The 21619-nt window shown below is 46.3% G+C and overlaps 1 protein-coding gene across 2 annotated transcripts; it reads right to left on the bottom strand.

Annotated features, from left to right (window-relative positions):
* Positions 1–3262: 3262 nt before the first annotated feature.
* On the bottom strand, positions 3263–21354 carry C10H15orf39 (chromosome 10 C15orf39 homolog). 2 transcript variants are annotated; one of them, XM_034783383.1, is made up of 3 exons: positions 17662–21354; positions 9957–9990; positions 6586–6725 (listed from the first exon to the last, which is right to left on the bottom strand). In XM_034783383.1, exons 1-3 carry the CDS (start codon positions 21296–21298, stop codon positions 6722–6724), a joined length of 3675 nt encoding a protein of 1224 aa, XP_034639274.1. In that variant the 5' UTR covers positions 21299–21354; the 3' UTR covers positions 6586–6721. The 2 variants fall into 2 exon arrangements, with proteins under 2 accessions (XP_034639273.1, XP_034639274.1); XM_034783382.1 differs by lacking the exon at positions 9957–9990 and having other exon boundaries at positions 3263–6725.
* Positions 21355–21619: the final 265 nt, after the last annotated feature.

Genomic DNA, 21619 nt, shown 5'->3' with positions numbered 1-21619 from the left:
TTTCCCCTGGCTGGGAGTGGGAGGGAGGAGGGGGCGGAGTTAGGGTGGGGGAAGGGGCGGAGTTGGGGCGGGGCTAGGGGTGGGGAAAGGGGCGGGGCCATGGCCCGTGGCGGGTCCTCTTTTTTTATTTATGAGATATGGTAACCCTATTTGTAACAGCTGGAAGTAGCTTTAAAAAAACCAAGGTGCTGGGAGAGGGGTCTAGGCCGAGGGGAAGTTAGGGTGACTCGATCCAGCACTGTCTGTGAGGAAACAGTCATGAATCAATTAGTGCTATTGCTGAGCAACAGGGACTGCCCAGTCTGACATTCATATTTTTTTCTGCTGGCAGTTTTAGCCCCTTCATGGGAGTTGCTGTTTTGTGCTTACTTGAGGGGAGTCTCAGCCATTCTGTTACGATCAGTCCCAAAGTCTTTGTCTTGTCTTGTCTGAAGCTCTGGTGTTACAGTGGGGCCAGAAAAAGGAACCCAGAATGGCCACATCAGCTGAGAATCAGTTATTTTTATTCTGCCTGATGTCCCTGTAGATAGTTGAAGAGCAAGCACCCCTCGCCTCAAGCCTGGGGCCCCCAAGCAATTCCACTTATACAATTCAGCCCTGACCCCCTCCTACATGACGAATTGGAGCCACATCTATCACTGCCATGATACCTTGTTTTGTAGCTAAGTTATCCCCTAGCTATTCCCCTATAGGGCCCTAACACAGATTAGCCTATGCCCCTTAACCTCTATGCTTTGAGGTTTCTGCCCTGCCCTTCCTAACGTATAGTAGGTTTTAAGACAGTGCTTCTATGCAGCCTTCTGATAACTAATGGAAGAGTTCACCTCCTTCCTTAGCAGCGGGAGTCTGCCCCAGCTACAGGATCATTCATGAGAGGAAAACTTGCCCGATGTAGCAGGAAATCCAGAGATTTGTGGAGGAAGTAGCAGCCTGAGCCAGTCTCATCCATAGACCAAAGAAAATCCTTCAGCTTCCCTAGCAGCCAGTGTGGCAGAGAGAAGCAGTACCTCAAATATCCTGGGGTCAATGAAAGAGCATAATGTCAGCCTACCAAACCCCAGCCAGGCACCAGAAAACCCTTCTGTAAATGGTTCGGAGTCCTCCAATCTTCACGGAGAAAGGACAATTTGAGGGCCAGAAGGCAACCACATTTTCCTGGCAGGAGCAAGGTCCTGGGCAAGCTGAGTCTAGAAAGCTTTGTCCCCCTACTAGCAGTTTTGTTTAAAATTTCCCACTGTTGCAGCCCCTCCAGTGGTAGCATTGGTGAGACCCCTAGCGTTGCCACTGGCATTTTAACTACCATGTCCTCTAGACCTTTCTGAGCAAGTGTAACCATGTGGGGAGTGTGTGATACAGGTCTTCCCGTGCTGATCCACAGAGGACATGAGTTATTAAGGCTGTCTCACACACACCGCTTTAGCTCAAGCTAGAGCGGCATGTGCCTTTTAGCTCTGGAAGTGCCTTGTTTGAGCTCTGGCATGTTGGCCAAGGTGGCTGTAAGGGGGACTCAGCTGGGATTCAAACTGCTGTGGGTGTCAGATGCTTGGGAAGTGCTTTCTTGGAGCAGTGGAAGCAGTGGTGTGCCGAGTCTTCATTTATAAACTCTAATTTAAGGTTCTGTGTGCCAGTGATATATTTTAATGTTTTTAGAAGGTCTCTTTCTAGAAGTCTATAATATAGAACTAAACTATTCTTGTATGTAAAGTAAATAAGGATTTTAAAATGTTTAAGAAGCTTCATTTAAAATTAAATTAAAATGCAGAGCCCCCCGGACCGGCAGTGTGAGTGCCACTGAAATTCAACTCAAAGGGAGGGGCAAAAGCAGGGCTTTACCCAGGTGCATATGGCTGTTCTCATGCTCCTCCCAACCTTAGCAGCCACCAACACTGAAGGCAGTAAGGGAGTGGTGGAGGGCCAGGGACAGTGGGGTTAGGTTAGCATATACTACCTTGTACAATGTAGTAAGAGCTGAATTGGCATGTGTTTTTCGCAGAGTCCTGTTGGCTCAGACTAAGCTACTTCCCACAATAACCTGCAAAGCACAACTCAGCATTTGGCATAAAAAGACAGGAAACTTGCCAAAAAATGAAGATCGATTTGTTCTACATCTTAGTATGAACTACGGCGACACCTTCATGGACCAATAGCTGGAATGCCAATACCCAAAACAGAGAGAAGGAAGGTAAAGGTACAGAATAACATGTTAAGTGACTGGGATGAACTGATTGGGGTGGATTTTAGTGACGTAGAGTTTTGTAACTTGTAAAATCATCCTGTCAATGCTGTAAGCTGAAACATGTAACTTTGGGAGCATACCCCCTATGGAAGGTGAAGGTAACAACATTGCATTAGATGGCTTCCCGCAGACTGGTATCATATTGAACCTTTGTCCTGTACTGCATTATTGGTTTTTAGCCATAACCCTGACTGATATTGGTTATTTGGTCTCTTGAATTGATTTCATTATCAAACCAAAGCGTCATCAAGCAGTTGACTATACACTTGATCAACAATGGCCTTGTGCTGTTCCTGTATCAGGGGAATTCTCCCCTGGCCCCTTGTAGCACTTTTACATCCCCTCTGTACCACTGGAGCAGTACATAGCTGGAGGCTTCACATGGAGTCCTGTGATATGGTCACCTCCTCCCCTAAGAACACAGAGGTGAGGGTCAACAGCTGTGGAGTAGCAGTGGTTGAGGTCCAGCAGGCCTAAGTGCAGTTTGATTCTGTGCAACAAATTTTTCCAAAGGGGGTGAAAGCAAAGTGCAAATATAAGAAAGACCTAGTCAATACTGAAAGGCAGAACAGGATAGCATAATCTGCCCCTGCTCCCACTGCAATCAATAACAGAACACCCTTCTGCTTCTGTAGAAGTAGGATAAAACTCCAAATGCGGTTTTGTGTATGTAAGACAGACAAATATCAGACAGGGTCAAATTCTGCTCGTTTGTCATAGGAGCAGTCCTACTGAAGCAAACAGGATTTAGCCTATGCCGCATAGTCTAATTTATAAAGGCACTGAACTGGGCTTTTGGGGAGCTGGATATTATTTCTGGCTTTGTCACGGACAGACTTTTGGCAAGTTGTTTCCCCTCCCTGTTCCTGTTTTCCCTCCCACTCTTCATCTGTCACGTCTATTTAGACTGCAGACTCTTCAGGGCAAGGATCATTTCATACTCTGGGTACATACAGTGCCTTACACAACAGGGCCAATAATAGATTGGGTACTACTGTAATAATATGGACAATGAGCAATCCAGAGTATTCAAAAACAAACCAAACACTTTAATCAGGGCGAGGCACCTCTTACGGTGATATTCTTACAAAATATTAAATAACATGAAGGACTTTCTCCCACTTAGACTCTATACAAAAAAATTACATTATTTACAAACACTAGTCTCCGAATAGCTTTACAATGCTACTCACAGACTGCACATGGCAAGAGAGTGCACAAACGGCACAGGGAACCCCTCCTTCCAAGTCGCCTGCGGGTTCAGTATAAGCATTTTAAAAATCAAATGGTACTCAATGCAGCAGCAGCAGCAACTGCCTCCAGAAGCAGGAAAACACCATTTTGGAAAGACTAGTTCACTGGTTTTAGTTTTGTAGGCTGAAAATAAATACTTCCTGTAGTGGGGGGGAATTCTCTTAACTTGTTCCTCAGCTCCCCCGACCAGCTGAAAATACCTGTGTGTAGAGTCTGTAAAGGCCTTTGCTCTTATACTTCTCTACCGCACAATAACCAGTCCCATTTGGTTGCCTGGTGGAGCATAGATGTGTCAGTTCTTAGCCATTCACTTCAGCTGATGAGCGGGAGACTTCACTATTATGTCCGGAATCATTACAGTGTTATAGGAAGTGAAATGGTCGCTGTTCTGAAGACATATGAGGTCTCTCCTTCTCACCCCCATTTTATTGTTACATTAGGATAGTCCCCATTTCCTTGTCAAGTATAAAGGATTTTCACCGGCATGTGCATTCCCTAAGAACTCCTTAAAAAGACACCCAGGAGTGAGCATCCAGGACCTGCATTGTAATCAGGTTTAAAAAAAATAAATCAGTCTTTAAAACCCACTCAGAATGTCTCTCAGCTATGACAAGAATCGAGCTCCTAACTGGTGACACTATCTCAACAAAGTTAACAGGGGAATCCAAAAGTTTAAATAAAACAAACAAAAAAACCAAAACTTCAAGGCAGCAGCTCCTTACAAAGGTAAATTCATAACATTTTTTAAATGTTTTCATTTAAAACAACAAAATCAGTCCTGTAACTATGGAAGTCATGATCCCAATGTTCTGTTTAATCTCTGTAGCCTTTCAAAATTAAAAAGGGCAGGGAATTAAAGCAAGAAGCTATATTTAATGAATAAAGTATGTATAAAGAAGGAGGGAGAAGTGAATGTTGGCTGAGTGGTGGGGAGAATTGCAATGAAGATGTAGATGGTTAGCTTTTCTTCCTTTAGGGGCAGAAAGTAAAGGTTCTCCCCCCCCCCCCCCCCCCCAAAAAATTTAAACAAAAAACCCCTTCCCCATTAAAAAAAAAAAAAAAAGGCTACTTCTGCCAAGCAGATCAGATACAGATCAGCCACTCTTGGTTGAAAGGGAAAAGGTTTACAAGATTAGCAATGGAAAACAGAGCCAACTACTGCCCCTGTCCCTTCAGAATGTACTCAGTGCTGTACATTTTAAAAGTACCCATCAGCAAGCCCACTCAAGCTGCCCTGGAAGCAATGAGGCCACTAACATGAGTGGGCTTAGTCTGTCTCTTGTAGAGCTTCCAGCTCCACAGAAAATGCACTTTCAAAACCCACCATAGAATATTAAACTAAAAAGAAATATTAAAAAGAAAATTAAGAAAGTGTGTGTTGGGTGGCAGGGGGAGATGTATAAGGACCAAATTCAGCACCAGTTTAGATCCTGTGCAAGATCAAACCATCTCCAACAGGATTGCATAGAGTGCAGAAAATCACAACATTTGACTGTAAGAGCCAGATCCTGCTCCATGGAAAGTCAGGGCCTGACTCCCACTGACTCCATGGCAACAGAATCAAGCCCCGGGTGTCCAATTGCAACTCAGCTTCAAGGATGTTGTGTCACCAGCTAGACCCAGCGGGGACTGCTCGTAGGGTGCATTTTGAACAGGAACCTGCACAAATTGTCAGTCAGGTGAGCATGAAAGATACATTCTATCTGAAAACAGAGGGATGAGTGTGGCTGGGAGGCTGTGTAAAGAGAGAGAGATGATCCGATAAAAATCAAGTGGGAGTAAAGGAGATGAAAAGAAAAGGTGCCTAGTGGAAGAACAGTGTGACACCACTTCCCTGCTGTATTCCTGAGCTACATGTGCTTGGTGTGATGCCCTCTATAGGCTGCTGGGGTTGTGCATGTGGAGGGCCTGTCCCCTTTGAACACTGAAGGTGGCCTCCATGCGAGAGCCCAGCCTCCAGGAAGGAGACTGCTCTCCCTGGTGGGGGATATCCATGCCAATAAGGAACAATGGGAGGTTATGGACTAGGGGAGAATGGTCAGTCTGAGGGAAATATTGCTTTGAATAGATGCAATTATTCCTCTCCCACTGAACCAAGCCCATGGCCTTCCATGTAGAATTTATCTTCTGGACTTCCTACTACAGGCACAAGGCACATTGGTGCTTTGGTGTCGATTCAGAAGGTGCAGGGTGGGTGGGGGAGGAGAAAGGAATGAACTCATTTAGTTATGTGGCATTTCTCTCCATCGACACCTGGGTGCATTTAGTCCATTGACAGAGATGGGACCATGGTGGGGAAGACAATAAACAAACCCCAGAGCTTTTTACTCATACTGAGTTGGAGCCACTAGTGCTGTAAGCCACCCAGCAAAGGCCAAGGTCCACTTTCATTCATCCACTTTCAGCCAGCCTTTCTTGTAGTCCTGCAGGATCTCCAGGTAGTACTGCCACTCGGGCTCGCTGTCATACTTCACCTCATACACCGTCTTGAGGGGGTCCTTGTGATGCTTGTGGATCCTCAGCACCACCCCCTGGTACCAGGCCTCTGTCTTGTCATTCTCCTCATACAGATGTCTGATCCGCTTGCCCACCAGTTCCGGGTACCTGGATGGGGACATCGGACTCTCCGCCTCATTCCTGAAGGTCTTGCTGAGGAGGGAGCAGCCTCGCCTTGAAGCTGGACTCCTCCCCCTCATCCCCCGAGTGCCATGGAGAGGAGTCCTCTGCGCTCCCCGAAGGACCCTCTGGAATTTGATCCGAACCATTGAGTTCCGGAGGTGCAGAACTCTTGAGGTACTCCTGGTCTTCCTGGATGCCTTACTGGTCAGCTTCAGCTGAAGGGTCCTACAAGGCTTGTGGGTTTGGAGAAGTTGCCTCTTGGCACCAGAGGGTGGTGGGAGTCCATTTGGTTTTGAATCCAGGGAGCTGGGAACAACTTGGGAAGATGGTCTCCCATCCTTGAGCAAAGTATCCTCTCCATCAGGAGGGGAGCGGCTTCCCTGAGGCTTCTCGTCAAGCAGATGGGTTTTCTCTGGTCCCAGGGCAGCAGCCCCCTCCTGGAAAGGAGACCCCTGCTTAGATGAGATCAGAAACTTTCCTTTCCTGTGCTTTCCCTTGAACAAGTTGGCCGGCGTTCCAGCTCTTGCACCCATCAGGCCCCCAGTCGCTTTCTTCTTCACGTAATCCACTGCTACTGCTTTGCCTTCATCTGTCAGAGTCCCTGCACCAGGTTCACCTAGGTGAGGAAGAGAGGACATGGTCAGTTAAGTTAGCACCTTCACCTGCTTAAAATAAAGCTCTCATTGCACTGTGTGGACCACGTGAGGATGACATCTGCAGGAATTGAAGCCATAGGCACACCATACAATTTCAACCCTAGTCTACTAGCCAAAATGCAATGGGTTCCATTTCCTCCTTCTTTGGGGCTTACTGCCAGTGACCTGAAAGGGAGCCTGGTAAAGATCCCTTCAGATCCAGCAGTAGAGATGGAGCACTCGCTACCATATTCCTCTGACAGCAGTGCCTAGAATTCCATTACGCTGCTGAGGGAGAAGAGCACTGTGGTTACCCACCAGCTTATGACTAGGATGGGGAATTTGAACCTATGCCATTAGCTACCAGTGGAGGCTCTGCCATGTGTTTTAAATGGCTGTCATGGAAGTACTACCTCCAGATTATAGTGGTTCTGGCAATGATGTTCTATGGCCAAAAAACTGCCCCACCCCTCACGATTTAAACAAGACCAGCTTATTCTACAACTCACCAGTTGCTCTGAGTCAATTACCATCAAGTTAAAAGACCATGGTAACTTTCAGAGCTTGGATAGGAAGCCACGTCTGCACTGTTCCTCCCTGTTCTAGCCCCTGCTTTTGCCTAGAGCATGAGGAAATGGAAGCTGTTATGTACTGATGAGATCTGATCTAGGATATCATAGAAATGTAGGGCTAGAAGGAACCTCAAGAAGTCATCTAGTCCATTTGCCCACACTGAGAAAGGGATAAGTATACCTTGACCATCCCTGCTTGTCTAAACTGTTCTTAAAAACTTCTAGTGCTGGGGATTCCACAATCTCCACTGGTAACCTAGTCCAGTGCTTGATGATCTTCATGGTTCGAAAGTTTTTCCCACACAATCCAACCTAAATTTCCCTTGTTGCAAACTAAGTGGATTACTTCTTGTCCAACCATGGAAAACAATTGATCACCATCCTCTTTAAAACATACTTATCAGATCTCCCCCAGCTTTCTCTTCTGTAGACTAAACATGCCCCCATCTTTCAGCCTTTCCTCATAGGTAGGGCCCTTCGTTTTTGGTTTTTATTTTATTTAATTTTTCCCAGGAATTTATCAGTGTTCATTACAACGACGACGAAAACCGGTGAAAATTGGTGGAAAAAACTATTATTTTTTCTGGGTAAACATCAGGTTTTATTTTGGTGGACAGAAGGATGGGGAAAAATGTATTCAGTAGATTAATGCTTTGATGAATGGAATTCAATGTTCTTTGCTGCAGAGTTAAAAACAGAACTCAATACACAATGCCACCTCAGAGTTTAAGAAAACAATATATCTCTAATCCCCAAATAAAAAACTTTTCATTTGAATAAACAGTTTACTGTTGCAGACTTAGAACTGTTAGCCTATAAATATTTACATGTAATAATTGGGCCACACCATTTGCAGCACATACACTCAACTTCATCCTTTTCTCCGATGGGTTTTTTTAAACTTTTGAATATTTCCTTGTGTTCTGAAACACATACTGATACAGGTTTTAGTTTCCTTCTCATCTTTTTGTCAGATCTTTAAACCGTTATCTGCCAACAGCTTGAAATGTGTACGTGGTGGGCGTGAGATTCATCAGTACGTTCAGATGCGCACACGCTTCAGAGCTTGTGTGCGTGCCTGCTTGTTTATTGTGTGTCTCTTCTAAATGAATAGATGGCCTTGCTTCAACAGGCAGCTTTGTACACACACACACACACACACACACACACACACACACACACACACACACACACACACACACACTAATGTATTATCGTACATATATCTCATGCAATGTCTTGTATTTTCCTAATAAAACGAGTACTTTTTATATATTAGAATGCTACAAAAGTAGGGTGAAAATTGGAAAAAAACAAATAATACTTTTCATAAAACCCAGGATTTTTTCAGTAAAAATCAGTTTAAACTGAAAACAAAGGGGCTTACTCATAGGCTATGTTTTCCAAACCTCATATACATTTTTGTTGCTCTCCTCTGGAGTCTCTCCAATTTGTTCACATCTTTCTCAAAGTGCAGAGCTCCAGATTGGAGCTGAGGCCTCGCCAGTGCTGACTAAAGTGGAACAATTATAGAATATCAGGGTTGGAAGGGACCTCAGGAGGTCATCTAGTCCAACCACCTGCTCAAAGCAGTACCAATCCCCAGACAGATTTTTGCACCCAAATCCCTAAAGGGCCCCCTTGAGGATTGAACTCACAACCCTTGGTTTAACAGGCCAATGCTGAAACCTCTCCGGTGTCTTAGATACAACACTCTTAATTCATCCTAGAATCACAATTGCCTTTTTCACTGCAGCATCACACTGTTGACTCGTTCAATTTGAGACACAGTATAACCCACAGATCCTTTTCAGCAGCACTACTGCCTAGCCAGTTATTCCCCATTTTGTATTTGTTATTTTATTTTTTCTCCTTAAGTCTAGTACTTTGCACACGTCTTCATTGCATTTCATCCTGTTGATTTCAGACCAATTTGTCAAGACCTGCCTGAATTCTAATCCTGTCTTCCAAAGTGCTAGCAACCCCTCCCAGCATAGTGTCATCCACAAATTTTGTAAGGAGAGCCTCCACTCGATCAGGTATGTTGCGAATGAAAATATTGAGTAGTAACAGACCCAAGACACACCCTTTAAATATCTCACTAGGTGCGTCCTCCCAGTTTAACAATGAGCCATTGAGAATTACTCTTGGAGTAGGGCTTTCACCCCTATGCAATTTAAAAAAGGAATTAGCAAAGATAGCTAATGTTCTCTAAGTGTTCAAAACTACGATGCACCTAACGACCAAATAGTGTCCAATTATTTTGGGTGGGATTTTCCAAGGAGCCTAAAGGATTTGGGCACCTAACTCCCTTAAGCTCCTTTGAAAGGGATTTGTTCTGGATGGAATTTTAAAGGCATATTGAGAGGAGGAATAGGCAGGAGTTACTTTGTCAAGAATTATTCCAGTTTTGCCAACACACTCCAGGCAAGTCATTCCCTCTCTCGTCTCCCCCAGACAGACTAACATACACAAGGGCAGATGGTAATCTGCTGTCCAGTATTGTGATGGAAGGCCAGTTTCTCAGACACCAGTGCCACTTCACCTCTGTGCCCCATAAATAACTGGGTGTTCTCCCCAACAGCATGGTTTCAACTGTTTTTAATATATTAAAAACACACACAAAGAACAAATACCTACTTGGAGGCATGCTGGCCAGCTTGTGAACTTGGACCTGTAAGAAATAAAGTTATTGGTAATCATCTGAAGCGCAGCAAAGATGACACTATTCAAAGGCTACTAGGAAGGGGGAGTTGGAACTAATTACAGTAGGATCAGGGTCTCTACTTTGAAACACAGAGAGACTTACGCTTATTTTCTTCAGGGTGCAAACTGATCCCTTGGGGAAAATGGAGTAATCTCTTTTCCCCTAACCACTTAGAGCCCTGCACACCCTATTGTTAAGGCTGTAGAGGGATTTCACCAGGCCAGAGGAACTGGGAATTCCTAGCATAATCTTGGCTGATTTGCATTGTGATTGATATGGAATTGAGGTTTCAATTCCACAAGGGACAGGGCACCTCCAAACCAGCACCTTCCAGGGCCAGGATATAAAGCATGATGATTCCATTGAGAATAAAATGGGAATTGTAACCTCATTGTGCCAGGGGTATGGTTTAATATGCCTTCCGTGTGGATCACTCCAAAAAAATTGCAAGAGGCGCTTCCCTTGCAGAAACACAAGCTGGGTCTGGGTGCACATGCTGGGAACACACCATATTTCTGGTAATTAAGGCTTTCAGTGGAAATAAATCCAGTTAGCGCTGCACAGAATCCCATCTACATGTTCCATATAGGGATCAGACCCTTTGTTTCTGGTCAAAGTTGGCCAACTGGCTCTGCCTATACAAGACAAAAGCAAACCAAAGTTCCCAGAGAAGTGTCACCAATGACACACACAGTAACTTTTCCATTGATTTTTTCCATTGGGGGAAATGGGAAGGTTTAACTTTAATACTCGAGAAGAGACGCTAATGCCAGTGAAGACACCTTCAAAGACACCTAAATGTATAGAATAGAGGAGTAAGAGCAAAGACCTCCATCTTTCTCATTAATGGAACCTAGAGATGACCAAAGCCCCTGTTCAGCAAAGCACATCGATGGACTATACATGCTTCACGTTAAACATATGCTTAATTGCTCTGCTGAACAGGGCCCTAATGACTAGAAAGACATTTTAACCACCACAAAAGCAGGTGATTGTATAGTCACAGCAGTTAAAGGTCAAGATTTTTTTAGGCTCCTTTGCCCTGTTTTTTATTCTAATCCTCTGCTGTTGCAGGTTCATACGTGGACAGTTAGTAGCTCGGAGCATCTATTTACAGGGCTGTTTTTGGGTGGCATTCGCAGACAGGGTATGCAAAAGAAATGCAGCCACTGAGAATTCAATTGGAGAAGGAGTCCCTCCCACAGGGACAGAATACGTCCCTTTAAAATTAAGGGACAACCCAAGAGTGTAACCATGTTCTTGTGTTAAAATATATAACATATAATATATAAATAATATATAAAATCAAAAGGTACTGCTGTGAGCATATATTGCCCAGCTTGGCCCAACCTACCCCATGCTAAATAACTGCTCGGACCCAAAAGGTAAAGCTACTTTGTTTGGATCAGAACAACCAAACAAACATTCTGCTTCAGGTATGGTTTGGTTTTAAAATTCAGTTAGTTTCTTAGCCTGTAGTGAATGCTGACTGAAATGCAGCAGACTATTCCTCCCATGATCTGCATTGGGGAAAAGGGGCTTCGGAACTGAATGCCAAGCAGTGCCTTGACCTAGAATTCTCACACCTGCTCTGCAGCACTGATCTATCTACTTGCTGTCTAAAAGACTACCCATCACCATGGTATCTGGTAGCAGTGAGCAAGAACAGGACTGACTGGTTAGACTGATAGAGCTCAGGGGCAGGGTACCTTGTTTCATGGGGCAGAAGGTGGAGAAAAGAGTGTGAAATGCCAGAGGTAGGATTAATGGCACTCCAAGCTACACACATTTACCTACTGTGACACTAAGCACCCCTGTATTCACACCCTGCACAGTGTTGTAATAATCTTTGTACAAAATAAGCCTTGTGAGGTATTATTTGAAAACTAATACACTGATCATTAATATCCTTGTGCAATGTGTGGTGTGTATTAAGAGTGAAATTATGACTCAAGTGTATGTAAACCAGTTATGCCAGGAAGAGATGGTAAACAGGTCTGCCCTAGACAAAAGGAATGTGTTTTCCCCACCTGGGAATTACTTCTCAAGTACTTTGGAAGTCAATGAGAATGTATTTACATATCTCAGAACCAGACCCATCAAGCTAACAAGAGGTGAAGGCAAACCTCACACTTACACAGGGGTAGGCAACCTATGGCATGCATGCCAAAGGCGGCACGCGAGCTGATTTTTAGTGGCACTCACACTGCCCGGGTCCTGGCCACCGGTCCGGGGGGCTCTGCATTTTAATTTAATTTTAAATGAAGCTTCTTAAACATTTTAAAAACCTTATTTACTTTACATACAACAATAGTTTAGTTCTATATTATAGACTTATAGAAAGATCTTCTAAAAATGTTAAAATGTATTACTGGCACACGAAACCTTACATTAGTGTGAATAAATGAAGACTCGGCACACCACTTCTGAAAGGTTGCAGACCCCTGCACTAACAGGTGAGGGAGAAGACAGCCTGGCATCTACATCCAGCAGGAGACAGACACTGGGTCTGGGTTTTACTTTTCAAAGAATACATTGCAAAGCTTTACTGGTCTATAAAGACGGGTCGGGGGGAACTGAACCTCAAGTGATAAACAAGTGAATCAAGCAATTGTTTACAATATTACTGTGTTATAACATATCGAGCGAGGTCTCGTCTAAGGACACACGGTGATCAATATCATTATGAATTGTATGTATTAATACTACATAGGGAATCATGGATGCTCATTGATATCAGGTTTCAGAGTAGCAGCCGTGTTAGTCTGTATCCGCAAAAAGAACAGGAGTACTTGTGGCACCTTAGAGACTAACAAATTTATTAGAGCATAAGCTTTCGTGGACTACAGCCCACTTCTTCGGATGCATACAGAGTGGAATAAATATTGAGGAGATATATATACATACATATCCTTTACTCTCACAGATCTTGGGAGACAGACCTGTCCTCGCTTACAGACAACCCCCCAACCTAAAGCAAATACTCACCAGCAACCACACATCACTGAACAAAACCACTGACCCAGGAACCTATCCTTGTAACAAAGCCCGATGCCAACTCTGTCCACATATCTATTCAAGTGACATCATCATAGGACCTAATCACATCAGCCATACCATCAGGGGCTCGTTCACCTACACATCTACCAATGTGATATATGCCATCATGTGCCAGCAATGCCCCTCTGCCATGTACATTGGCCAAACCGGACAGTCTCTCCGCAAAAGAATTAATGGACACAAATCTGACATCAGGAATCATAATACTCAAAAACCAGTGGGAGAACACTTTAACCTGTCTGGTCATTCAATGACAGACCTGCGAGTGGCTATCTTAAAACAGAAAAACTTCAAAAACAGACTCCAAGGAGAGACTGCTGAGCTGGAATTGATATGCAAACTAGACACAATCAACTCAGGATTGAATAAGTACTGGGAATGGCTGAGCCATTACAAACATTGAATCTGTCTCCCCTTGTAAGTATTCTCACACTTCTTATCAAACGTGTCTGTACTGGGCTATCTTGATTATCACTTAATTGGCCTCTCAGAATTGGTAAGACATCTCCCACCTGTTTATGCTCTCTGTATGTGTGTGTGTATATATATATATATATATATCCTCAATATTTATTCCACTCTGTATGCATCCGAAGAAGTGGGCTGTAGTCCATGAAAGCTTATGCTCTAATAAATTTGTTAGTCTCTAAGGTGCCACAAGTACTCCTGTTCTTTTTATTGATATCAGGCTGTACAGTCTGCCCACACAGGAGGGAATGTCACAGCTATCTATGTGTCTCCAAAGAGATTAAACAAGGTGTGACTAAAAACCAATTGAAGCCCTATTTACATAGAAACTAGCCAGGGGGTGGGAAGATCACAGGAAGAAAAAATAGCAGGAGGTCATCCTGCCCCTTAAAACAAAAAGTCATTGGAACTTTGGAAGATATAAGTAAAGACTTGAAGCCATCTTTGGCATCCACGGCTAGATAGGCACAACGGAACAGAGCCCTTGCAAGCTGAGAAAGATGGGTCCTTCAACCAAAGGGGGGTTGAAGTCTCTAGAACCGAATGTAGGACAGAAACTTGCTTATGCAAAGATCTTTCACCTAAGAGGACAAGGAAAGCCAGAACCTTGTACTTTTGTGGAAGATCCTGAGGGAAGGTCAGCCATGACTAGGAAAAAGAATGACCAGTGAGAGAAACCATCTTGAACAAAGCCAGTATTTTGCTAGATTAAGTTTAGACTTTTAGATGTGTGTTTTCACTTTTGTTTTACTTGTAACCTTTTCTAGCTTTATTCTTTTTACTTGGCATCACTTATGTCCTATTGTTAATAAATAGATTTTATTCTTACCATAAACCAGCTCTGTGCTGTGTTTGAACAGAAGGGTGTACTTACCCCCAAGTTAAGTTAATAAGTTGTGATATGTTTGTCTTTAGAGGAACAAATGAACCATATTATCCAGGAGAGGTCTGAATATTGCAGAGCACACGATTTTGGGGAAATTTGGGATTGGGGGTGTGTTGGGGTCATCTTGCTGGTTGTAACCAAGGCTGGTGAAAACCAGAATGGGGCTGTAGACTGGCTGCTGGGGTCAGAGCTGCTGAACCAGGGCCATCTAAGCACAGAGACACTCAAGGTGTGACCTACATGGTGGCAGGCTGGTTGTGAGTGGCCCAGGCTGGGAGCTACAGCAGCAAAACATTGTGAGGCACCCAGTGTTACAGGCTAAATGGTGATAACCCCTCACTGGTCTGGATTGCACCCCTGAGCCCTGACCAGACCGTCATATACTGCAGTACAGGTGAGAGTTCATGGAGCTCTGTGACAAGGATCGGACACCTGCAGGCTTGATATTTCTTTTTAGAGAGATTCTACTGTAAAGATCATGCCACCTCCCCATCAGGCGTCTACCACACTCTTCGTTTTCTACCGTCCTGCCAATCCTATGACATTTCTGACAGCAAAAGAGCGGTTCTCTTGAGACATGTCACCGTGTCCAGAGAAAAATCAGAGGGTAAGGCCAGGCGCTCATAGGCCCTTCTGGCCAGGCTGTGTGTGCACAATTCAACATGTTATACAAGGGACTAGTTTATCCATCAAACATACCCCTGCCTGCTCTGTCCCCTTTCTGCCTAGCCATACATCCTGGCCCCCTTCCATTCTCAGCTCCCTTCCCTCCCTTGCTAGCAGGGTGCTGGGGCAGCTGGCTGCAACAACATCTTCCATGCAGGTTTGGAATCAGCTGGGAAAACTGGCTGGCTGCCTTCAATTCCTCTGAGGCCTTGGCTATACTGGCACTGTACAGCGCTGCAACTTGCTGTGCTCAGGGGTGTGAAAAGCCTCCCCCCTCGCCCCCCCGGGCATAGTGAGTGCAGAGCTGTACAGTGCCAGTGTAATCAGAGCCTGCAGCGCTGCATGCTCGCTCGCAGCGCTGCAAGCTACTCCCCTCGGAGAGGTGGAGTACATACAGCGCTGCGAGAGCTCTCTCGCAGTGCTGGCGGCATGACTACACTCGCGCTTCACAGCGCTGCCGCGGCAGCACTGTGAAGTCCCGAGTGTAGCCAAGGCCTGACACAACAGCCCTTGGGTGGGGTCAGGAGCAGAACTGGCAATGGAATCCCGACATGATGCATGACATTCCAAGCAGGCCTGAGGACATTCACAAGCATCACAGGAGACGCCCAACACTTGATCAACTGAGGTCAATCATTAGAGGGTGGGATCAGAATCTGGCCCACAGCCATTCCAGACCCATCCATCTCATCAAGTGGCAGCATGGCATGCCCAAAGGCTGTCACTAATGATAGCATGTGTCAACTGCAAGGAGAATCAGACCTCATTAATATCGTCCGGCCTCCTGAAATTGCAGTTTTGGACCCTCCACCCATTTAAATGTTAAAATATGGGGCGTAGCTGGTCGTGGCTGAATACTACCCAAAAGCCATGATTGCCTCCCACACAATTTAAATTTTAAAAGGTTTAAGAGAGAACTCAAAAAAAACAAACAAACAAACAAACAAAAAACCCCCACACCACACATCCCATTTAGAGTTTTTTCAGCCTCATCCATGCTATGATTGAAAGTGGGCTTAGACGGGACCTTACAGAAGAAGATAAAATAGGAACTTTCAGCGGTTTTTTTGGTCTGTCAATTTTTTTGGTGGCTTAGAACCTTTAAGAAATTGTGTGTGTCAGTTTTCCAAGAGGACTCTGCACAGCCCTAACTCAATGCGGAGAGCTTTTGGAAATCTCACCATATATCTTTTTCTACCTCATATTATTCCCTTTTCTATCTGTCCTCCCCTATCCCTTGCTCTTCTTTTCTTCCACTCACCTCTCCTCTATCCTTCGCCTCTTCCTCTCCACTTACTGCTCTTTTCAATATGCTTGTAAACATGTTAATGCTTATTAACTCATGTCTCCAAAATGGACAAGCCACAGGGAGTGGAAGAGGAAGTAAAAGTCTTCCCCTGCCCCCCACCCTCCCCCTCAATTGCTGCCAGTGATTATCCAACTTCTGTGGTCTCCTTAAGGAACACAAAATGGCATTAGACTAGCCACTCCGTGCTTCAGAGAGCACCCAGTAGCAGAGTGCAGTGCTCTGTCTCAGATGCATTGCACATCCCACTGTATACAATGGAACACTGCAACCCAGGCAGCTCGGTACAGAACAATTGTTTCCTGACGTCACTCCCAGCAGTTATGAATTCCCGACATGAGTTTCACCCCTGCCAACAGGCTAGGCCACAAGAGTCTGGTGCCAAGAGGTTATGCAATGCACCCTTGCATTAGCCTCTGGGAGGCCTCCCGGACCCAGAGAGTAGCTGGATCTTTACAGTAACATATACAGCTAGGTACTTTGCAAGCCCACACAAGGAACACTTAATCACAGCTGCAAGTCGTCCACTGCAGACCGAGGTGAAGGCTTTCAAGAGTGACTAATGATTCTGGGTGCCTTTTTCTTTTTGAGTACCCACCCTGAGACCCGATTTTCAGAAAGTGCCCTCTAAAGGTCAATTCCCCTTTATGGCGTGCCAAGGTAGGTACCACAAAATGGTGGCACACAAAGTCACTTGTCATTTTGGAAAGCCTGGGCGTTACAGAGCCACAACAACATTTAGGCCAGCTTCTATAAAGAGCCTTGTATCTCTCCCAGAAAGCTGCATTTCCTTATTTCTTCTCCCACAGTTCCAACTTATCCCGGCATCAACAGAAACTGTTCTCCATTCTAATCCACCCGCACCGGATGTGTTGGCCAAGTGGGAGCTTTTGCAATTCAGGAACTGTCAGACTGTAACATAATGCATTCCTCCGGAAATGATCAAACACCGGCCAGTGATCCAACACCACTGGATGAGTCAGATGGAGGGGGAGGCAGGCTGCTTGGAAAGGAGGGTACGTCAATTGACCTTGATCAGCTAGTTAGCAGTGATGGGAAAGGGAATGTAGGAGAGAGACAGGATCAATGTTCTTTTGAGCACATTAGACTTTCAGCTACACAATAAAATGCCCATTACTGGACATGTACAGCTGACCCCTCTCTTGGAGAGCTACTAACATATGGAAATGTCCCATTGGCAGAACAATCTAAGGGGTGGGAAAGGGCTTACTGGAGATTTAGCACCACTTACCAAGATAGTGCTTGACACAGTCATGCCAGTGGAGATTCAGAAGGTCTGGGTAGATGTCAGGCAGCTGTTTCAGGGCGAGCAGCTTCAGCATCCTGGAAGTACAGCACTTAAGCTCTAAGTCCCTCAAAAGCTTCTCCTCAGACAGGGTGGTGGGGCGCAGCTCCACCTTGTGCTCCTGCAGCACGTGGTCCACAGATGCTCCAGAAAGCTTGGGGAACAGTTTCTCCTTCACCACATGAATGGGGATGAAGATGGCACCTGCTCGAACCACATGTGGGAAGGGGCACTTGCGAGTGAACATGAAGGTCTCCAACTGAGACAACAGCTTGCTGAGGAGCATGCTGATATCCTGGAAACCCAGCCAGATCTCCTTGCCTTTGGAGGCTTTCTGAGCTTCCAGGATCCGGGAACCATTCTTGGGTTTGAGGGGAGATTTCGAGCTCTCTTTCTGCTCTCCGTCCAGCTCCACCCTCCTCAGCCACTGCTTAAGGAGCTCCGGAGATGTTCCGGACACAAAATATGAAATCCTGTTGCAGAGAGATATGTGCAATGCAGTGAAATACTGGCTGGATGAAGTCTGCTGGGCAGGGAATTCACAGTTGCTGGGCAGCGAGACGTTGGCCTCGCCCAGTGCTGGGGAGGCCTCTGGGGCACTGGGGGACAGAGACTTTGAAATGTCGGGAAGTTTCAGATAAAGGCACGTCATCTGCAAGGGTTGGATGTTGGCCTGGGTGGCTGCTGGGGGGCCCTGCGTCGCTGCCGGGGGGCTGTTGGCCTGGACGGGTGCTGGAGGGCCCTGCATCACTGCCGGGGGACTGTTGGCCTGGACGGGTCCTGGGGGGCCCTGCGACACTACTGGGGGGCCCTGCGACACTACTGGGGGGCCCTGGGTGGGTGCTGGGGAACTGTTGGCTTGGGTGGCTGCCAGGGGACCCTGCATCACTGTCAGGGGGCTGTTGGCCTGAGGGGCTGCTGGGGGACCCTGCTTGGGTGCCAGGGGACTATTGGCCTGGGGGGCCGCCAGGGGGCCCTGCGTGGGTGTTGTGGGGCTGTTGGCCTGTACTGGGGGCACTGCTCGTGTCGGGATAGATTTCGAGATTTTGAATTTTTTGAACATGAAGGCTGTCGAGCTCTGGAAGTTGCTCTTGTCCCCAGAGCTATTTTCCACTGACAAAGGCAAGGCCTGGGTCTTGGAACTCTTGAACACCCTCTGCTTTTTGAGTGGTCCCTCTTTCGCCGCCTCCTCACAACATCCTCCTTTAGGAGTCACCTCGATCTGTCCAGCTGGGCTCAGAGGATCATTGGCCTTCACTAGCTCTTTTTTCAAGCTGAGGTCTAGCACTACATCATTTTGAGCAAGTTCCCGGTTCCCAGTGGCAGCTGGAGCACTGATGCTGCCGTTCTGTGGCTCACTTCTTGCTGGCAGTCTGCGTGGCAGAATCTTTGGCTTGTAGATCTCACAAATCCTGCTGTTACAGCTTCCATCCTGCTGTATCACACTGAGGTTTTCACCCATCTCCATCTCTGCTTTTAGGGCCTGGGTTGCTTCTTTCCCAATAGGCTTTTCTGATGAATCCTTGGCAGAAGGTGGCTCTGAGACAGCCTTACAGTCTCCACTTGACAGGCTGTTTCGGAAGGGGGACTCTTCCTCTTGATGATCTTTTGAGAAGGGAATCCCTGCCGACCCTTTGGACCCTTCTATGTAGTCCCGGTAAGGTGCCAGGCTAAAGACATTGTTGATAACTGGCATAGGCGGGGAGGAGGGAGTAGAATCTGCATCTCTCAGGCTTTTCAGTCCCTCCTCAGAAGAAATGACCTGGGGTGAGGAAACAAGCCTGCCTTTGACCTTGGGGGCTTCTTCTTTTTTGTGGTAGTACGGAACTGGACTATCAGTAATGACAATGGGAGCTCCTAACTGAGCTTCATGAATCCCTGTGTTTCTGTGCATAGGCTCTTTCATGGATAAGCTGGATCTTCTCTCCGAGTGGGCTTGTTCCTTTCCATGCAGGCTGGGTTGTTCTGTCTGACACAGGCCCAAGCCATAGCCTGGCTCTCCTCTAGGTAGTGCTTCAGTGAGCCTTTCGGAGCTGTTGGATAGCCTATCTAGAGCACCAATCAGTTGGAAAGCACTGTGCTGGCTAGCCACCTCTTTGCTTCTGGGGTTCTCCCTCACCGATTGAGTCCCATGAGAAGTAGCTACTCTGCTATCAATGTGCCGATCATGACCAGCATCCGTATTGGCTAAGGAGGCATTGTACAAAGCCATGTCAGAAGGTGCAAAAACAAAACTGGGGTTCTGCTGCAGATAGTCCACTTTGCAGCTGGAATTCTGCTGGAGCTCAGGTTCTCTAGAAGAAACTCCAGGCTTCAAAGCTGGAGAGGCCACTGGAATTGGACCAGTTGGTCTATACACATAGCTCTCCAGAGGACTGGCGTAATAGCTTCTCGGGGAATGATGCCTCAGGTAAGTGCTAGAAAAGGGCCGAGGTTCCCCACTTCCTGGAAAGTTGGTTCCTTTGTAGCCACCTGCAGTTGGCAAGGTCGACAGAGTGCCATTCTGTTCCTCAGCATGAGGGGCCTCCTGATAAAGAAACGTTTGCTTGTGTGAGGTCAGTGGGTAGTGAGACACCGAGTAGCAGGCTGGAGATCTATCCCGATAGGCTGCTGTTTGGGAATGGGCCAGTGGGCTGGCAGCGGAAGGCTGTAGCTTGGACCATGTATGTTGGGATAAGCTGCTGCCATGTACATCTTTGACCCTTTTCTGGTTGTTGTACACAGCAGGGTAGTTTGCTTCAAGAAAGGAGGTGCTTTGATGTACTCTGTATTTCTCAAATGCTGCATGGTAAGGTGGAAAGCCTACAGAGGCTGCTACCATCTCTTTAGTGGGAACCCCTGTGCCTTGGTGTAACTGCAGGAAGTTGGGATCAGAGTGATGGACTCTCTTGGGTAAAGCAGTCCCACAAGACTGGTCTTTTGCGTGGATATGGTGCCCTGAGGATACTGGGGTTGGTACAGTCCATTCCACTTCCAACGGCCTCTTCTGCATGCTCTCCATCTGAGTTTGTAAGGACATAGAAGCCCTGGGGTCCACATAGCAAACAGGGTTTCTATAAACTGGCTTGGGCACTGCCAAGGTGGCATAGCCTGTAGGTGCCTGAGCAACTGTTTTGTTTAGGAGCCCAGGTTTTTGCACTGGGAAAGCATGGCCCTGAGCCTGCTGCATATGATTTGCCCACTTCTCCTGAACAACCAGGTGGTCTCGGACCATGCTGTCCTTCCCTTTGTCAGCACCGGAGCTCCGTAGTCTTACCGCCAGGCTCTCAGCTTCTCGTCCGTACAGCAGGCAGTTCATCAGCGCACCATCTGTCCTCATGTGCTGGCTGACAGCATTACCTGGATATTGCATGTAAGATGCGGCTGGACTCCAGTGGGTCAGAGACTCGAGCCCATCAGGGCTTTGCAGCGGGTAAGCAAAGTAGGTTCCCTTGTAGCTGAAATGGTTTTCAGAACCATGACTAGGCAAGGGGCTCGATTTACACAAGCCTGTGGGGAGGACACAATTTGGCTCTGTCTCCAGCCGAGGTAACTTGTTGTAGGCCACAGGGTCCAGGTCCTCTAAGTGTCGTTTCCCAGCCATTATAAGTCACTCTCCACCTTGTGTCCTGGATGCACAATAGGGGATTCACTCTGACTTGCCTGAAAGAGAAGAAAAAGGAAAACAGTGATTTAAGCAAAAGGGGCCAAAACCAAGTCACACAGAACTTGCCACGCAAAATGTCTTGCCATGTGATTTTTCATTGGTAACAACTGGGGAGAACCAGGGGTGTAAAATGAAGACAGCAGGCTAGTTTCATAAGAAATACACAATGCATCTGCCAACACCATGGCATGATACCAAGGAAAGATGCATCGAAGGGGTCTTCCCAAATGGAGATGTTCTAGCATGAAATTGGGGGCA

Source organism: Trachemys scripta, chromosome 10 (genome assembly GCF_013100865.1).
Source record: "Trachemys scripta elegans isolate TJP31775 chromosome 10, CAS_Tse_1.0, whole genome shotgun sequence".
NCBI classification, from domain to species: domain Eukaryota; kingdom Metazoa; phylum Chordata; order Testudines; family Emydidae; genus Trachemys; species Trachemys scripta.
Note: the sequence above shows the minus strand (reverse complement) of the source record. Positions and strands in the feature narration are given on the sequence as shown.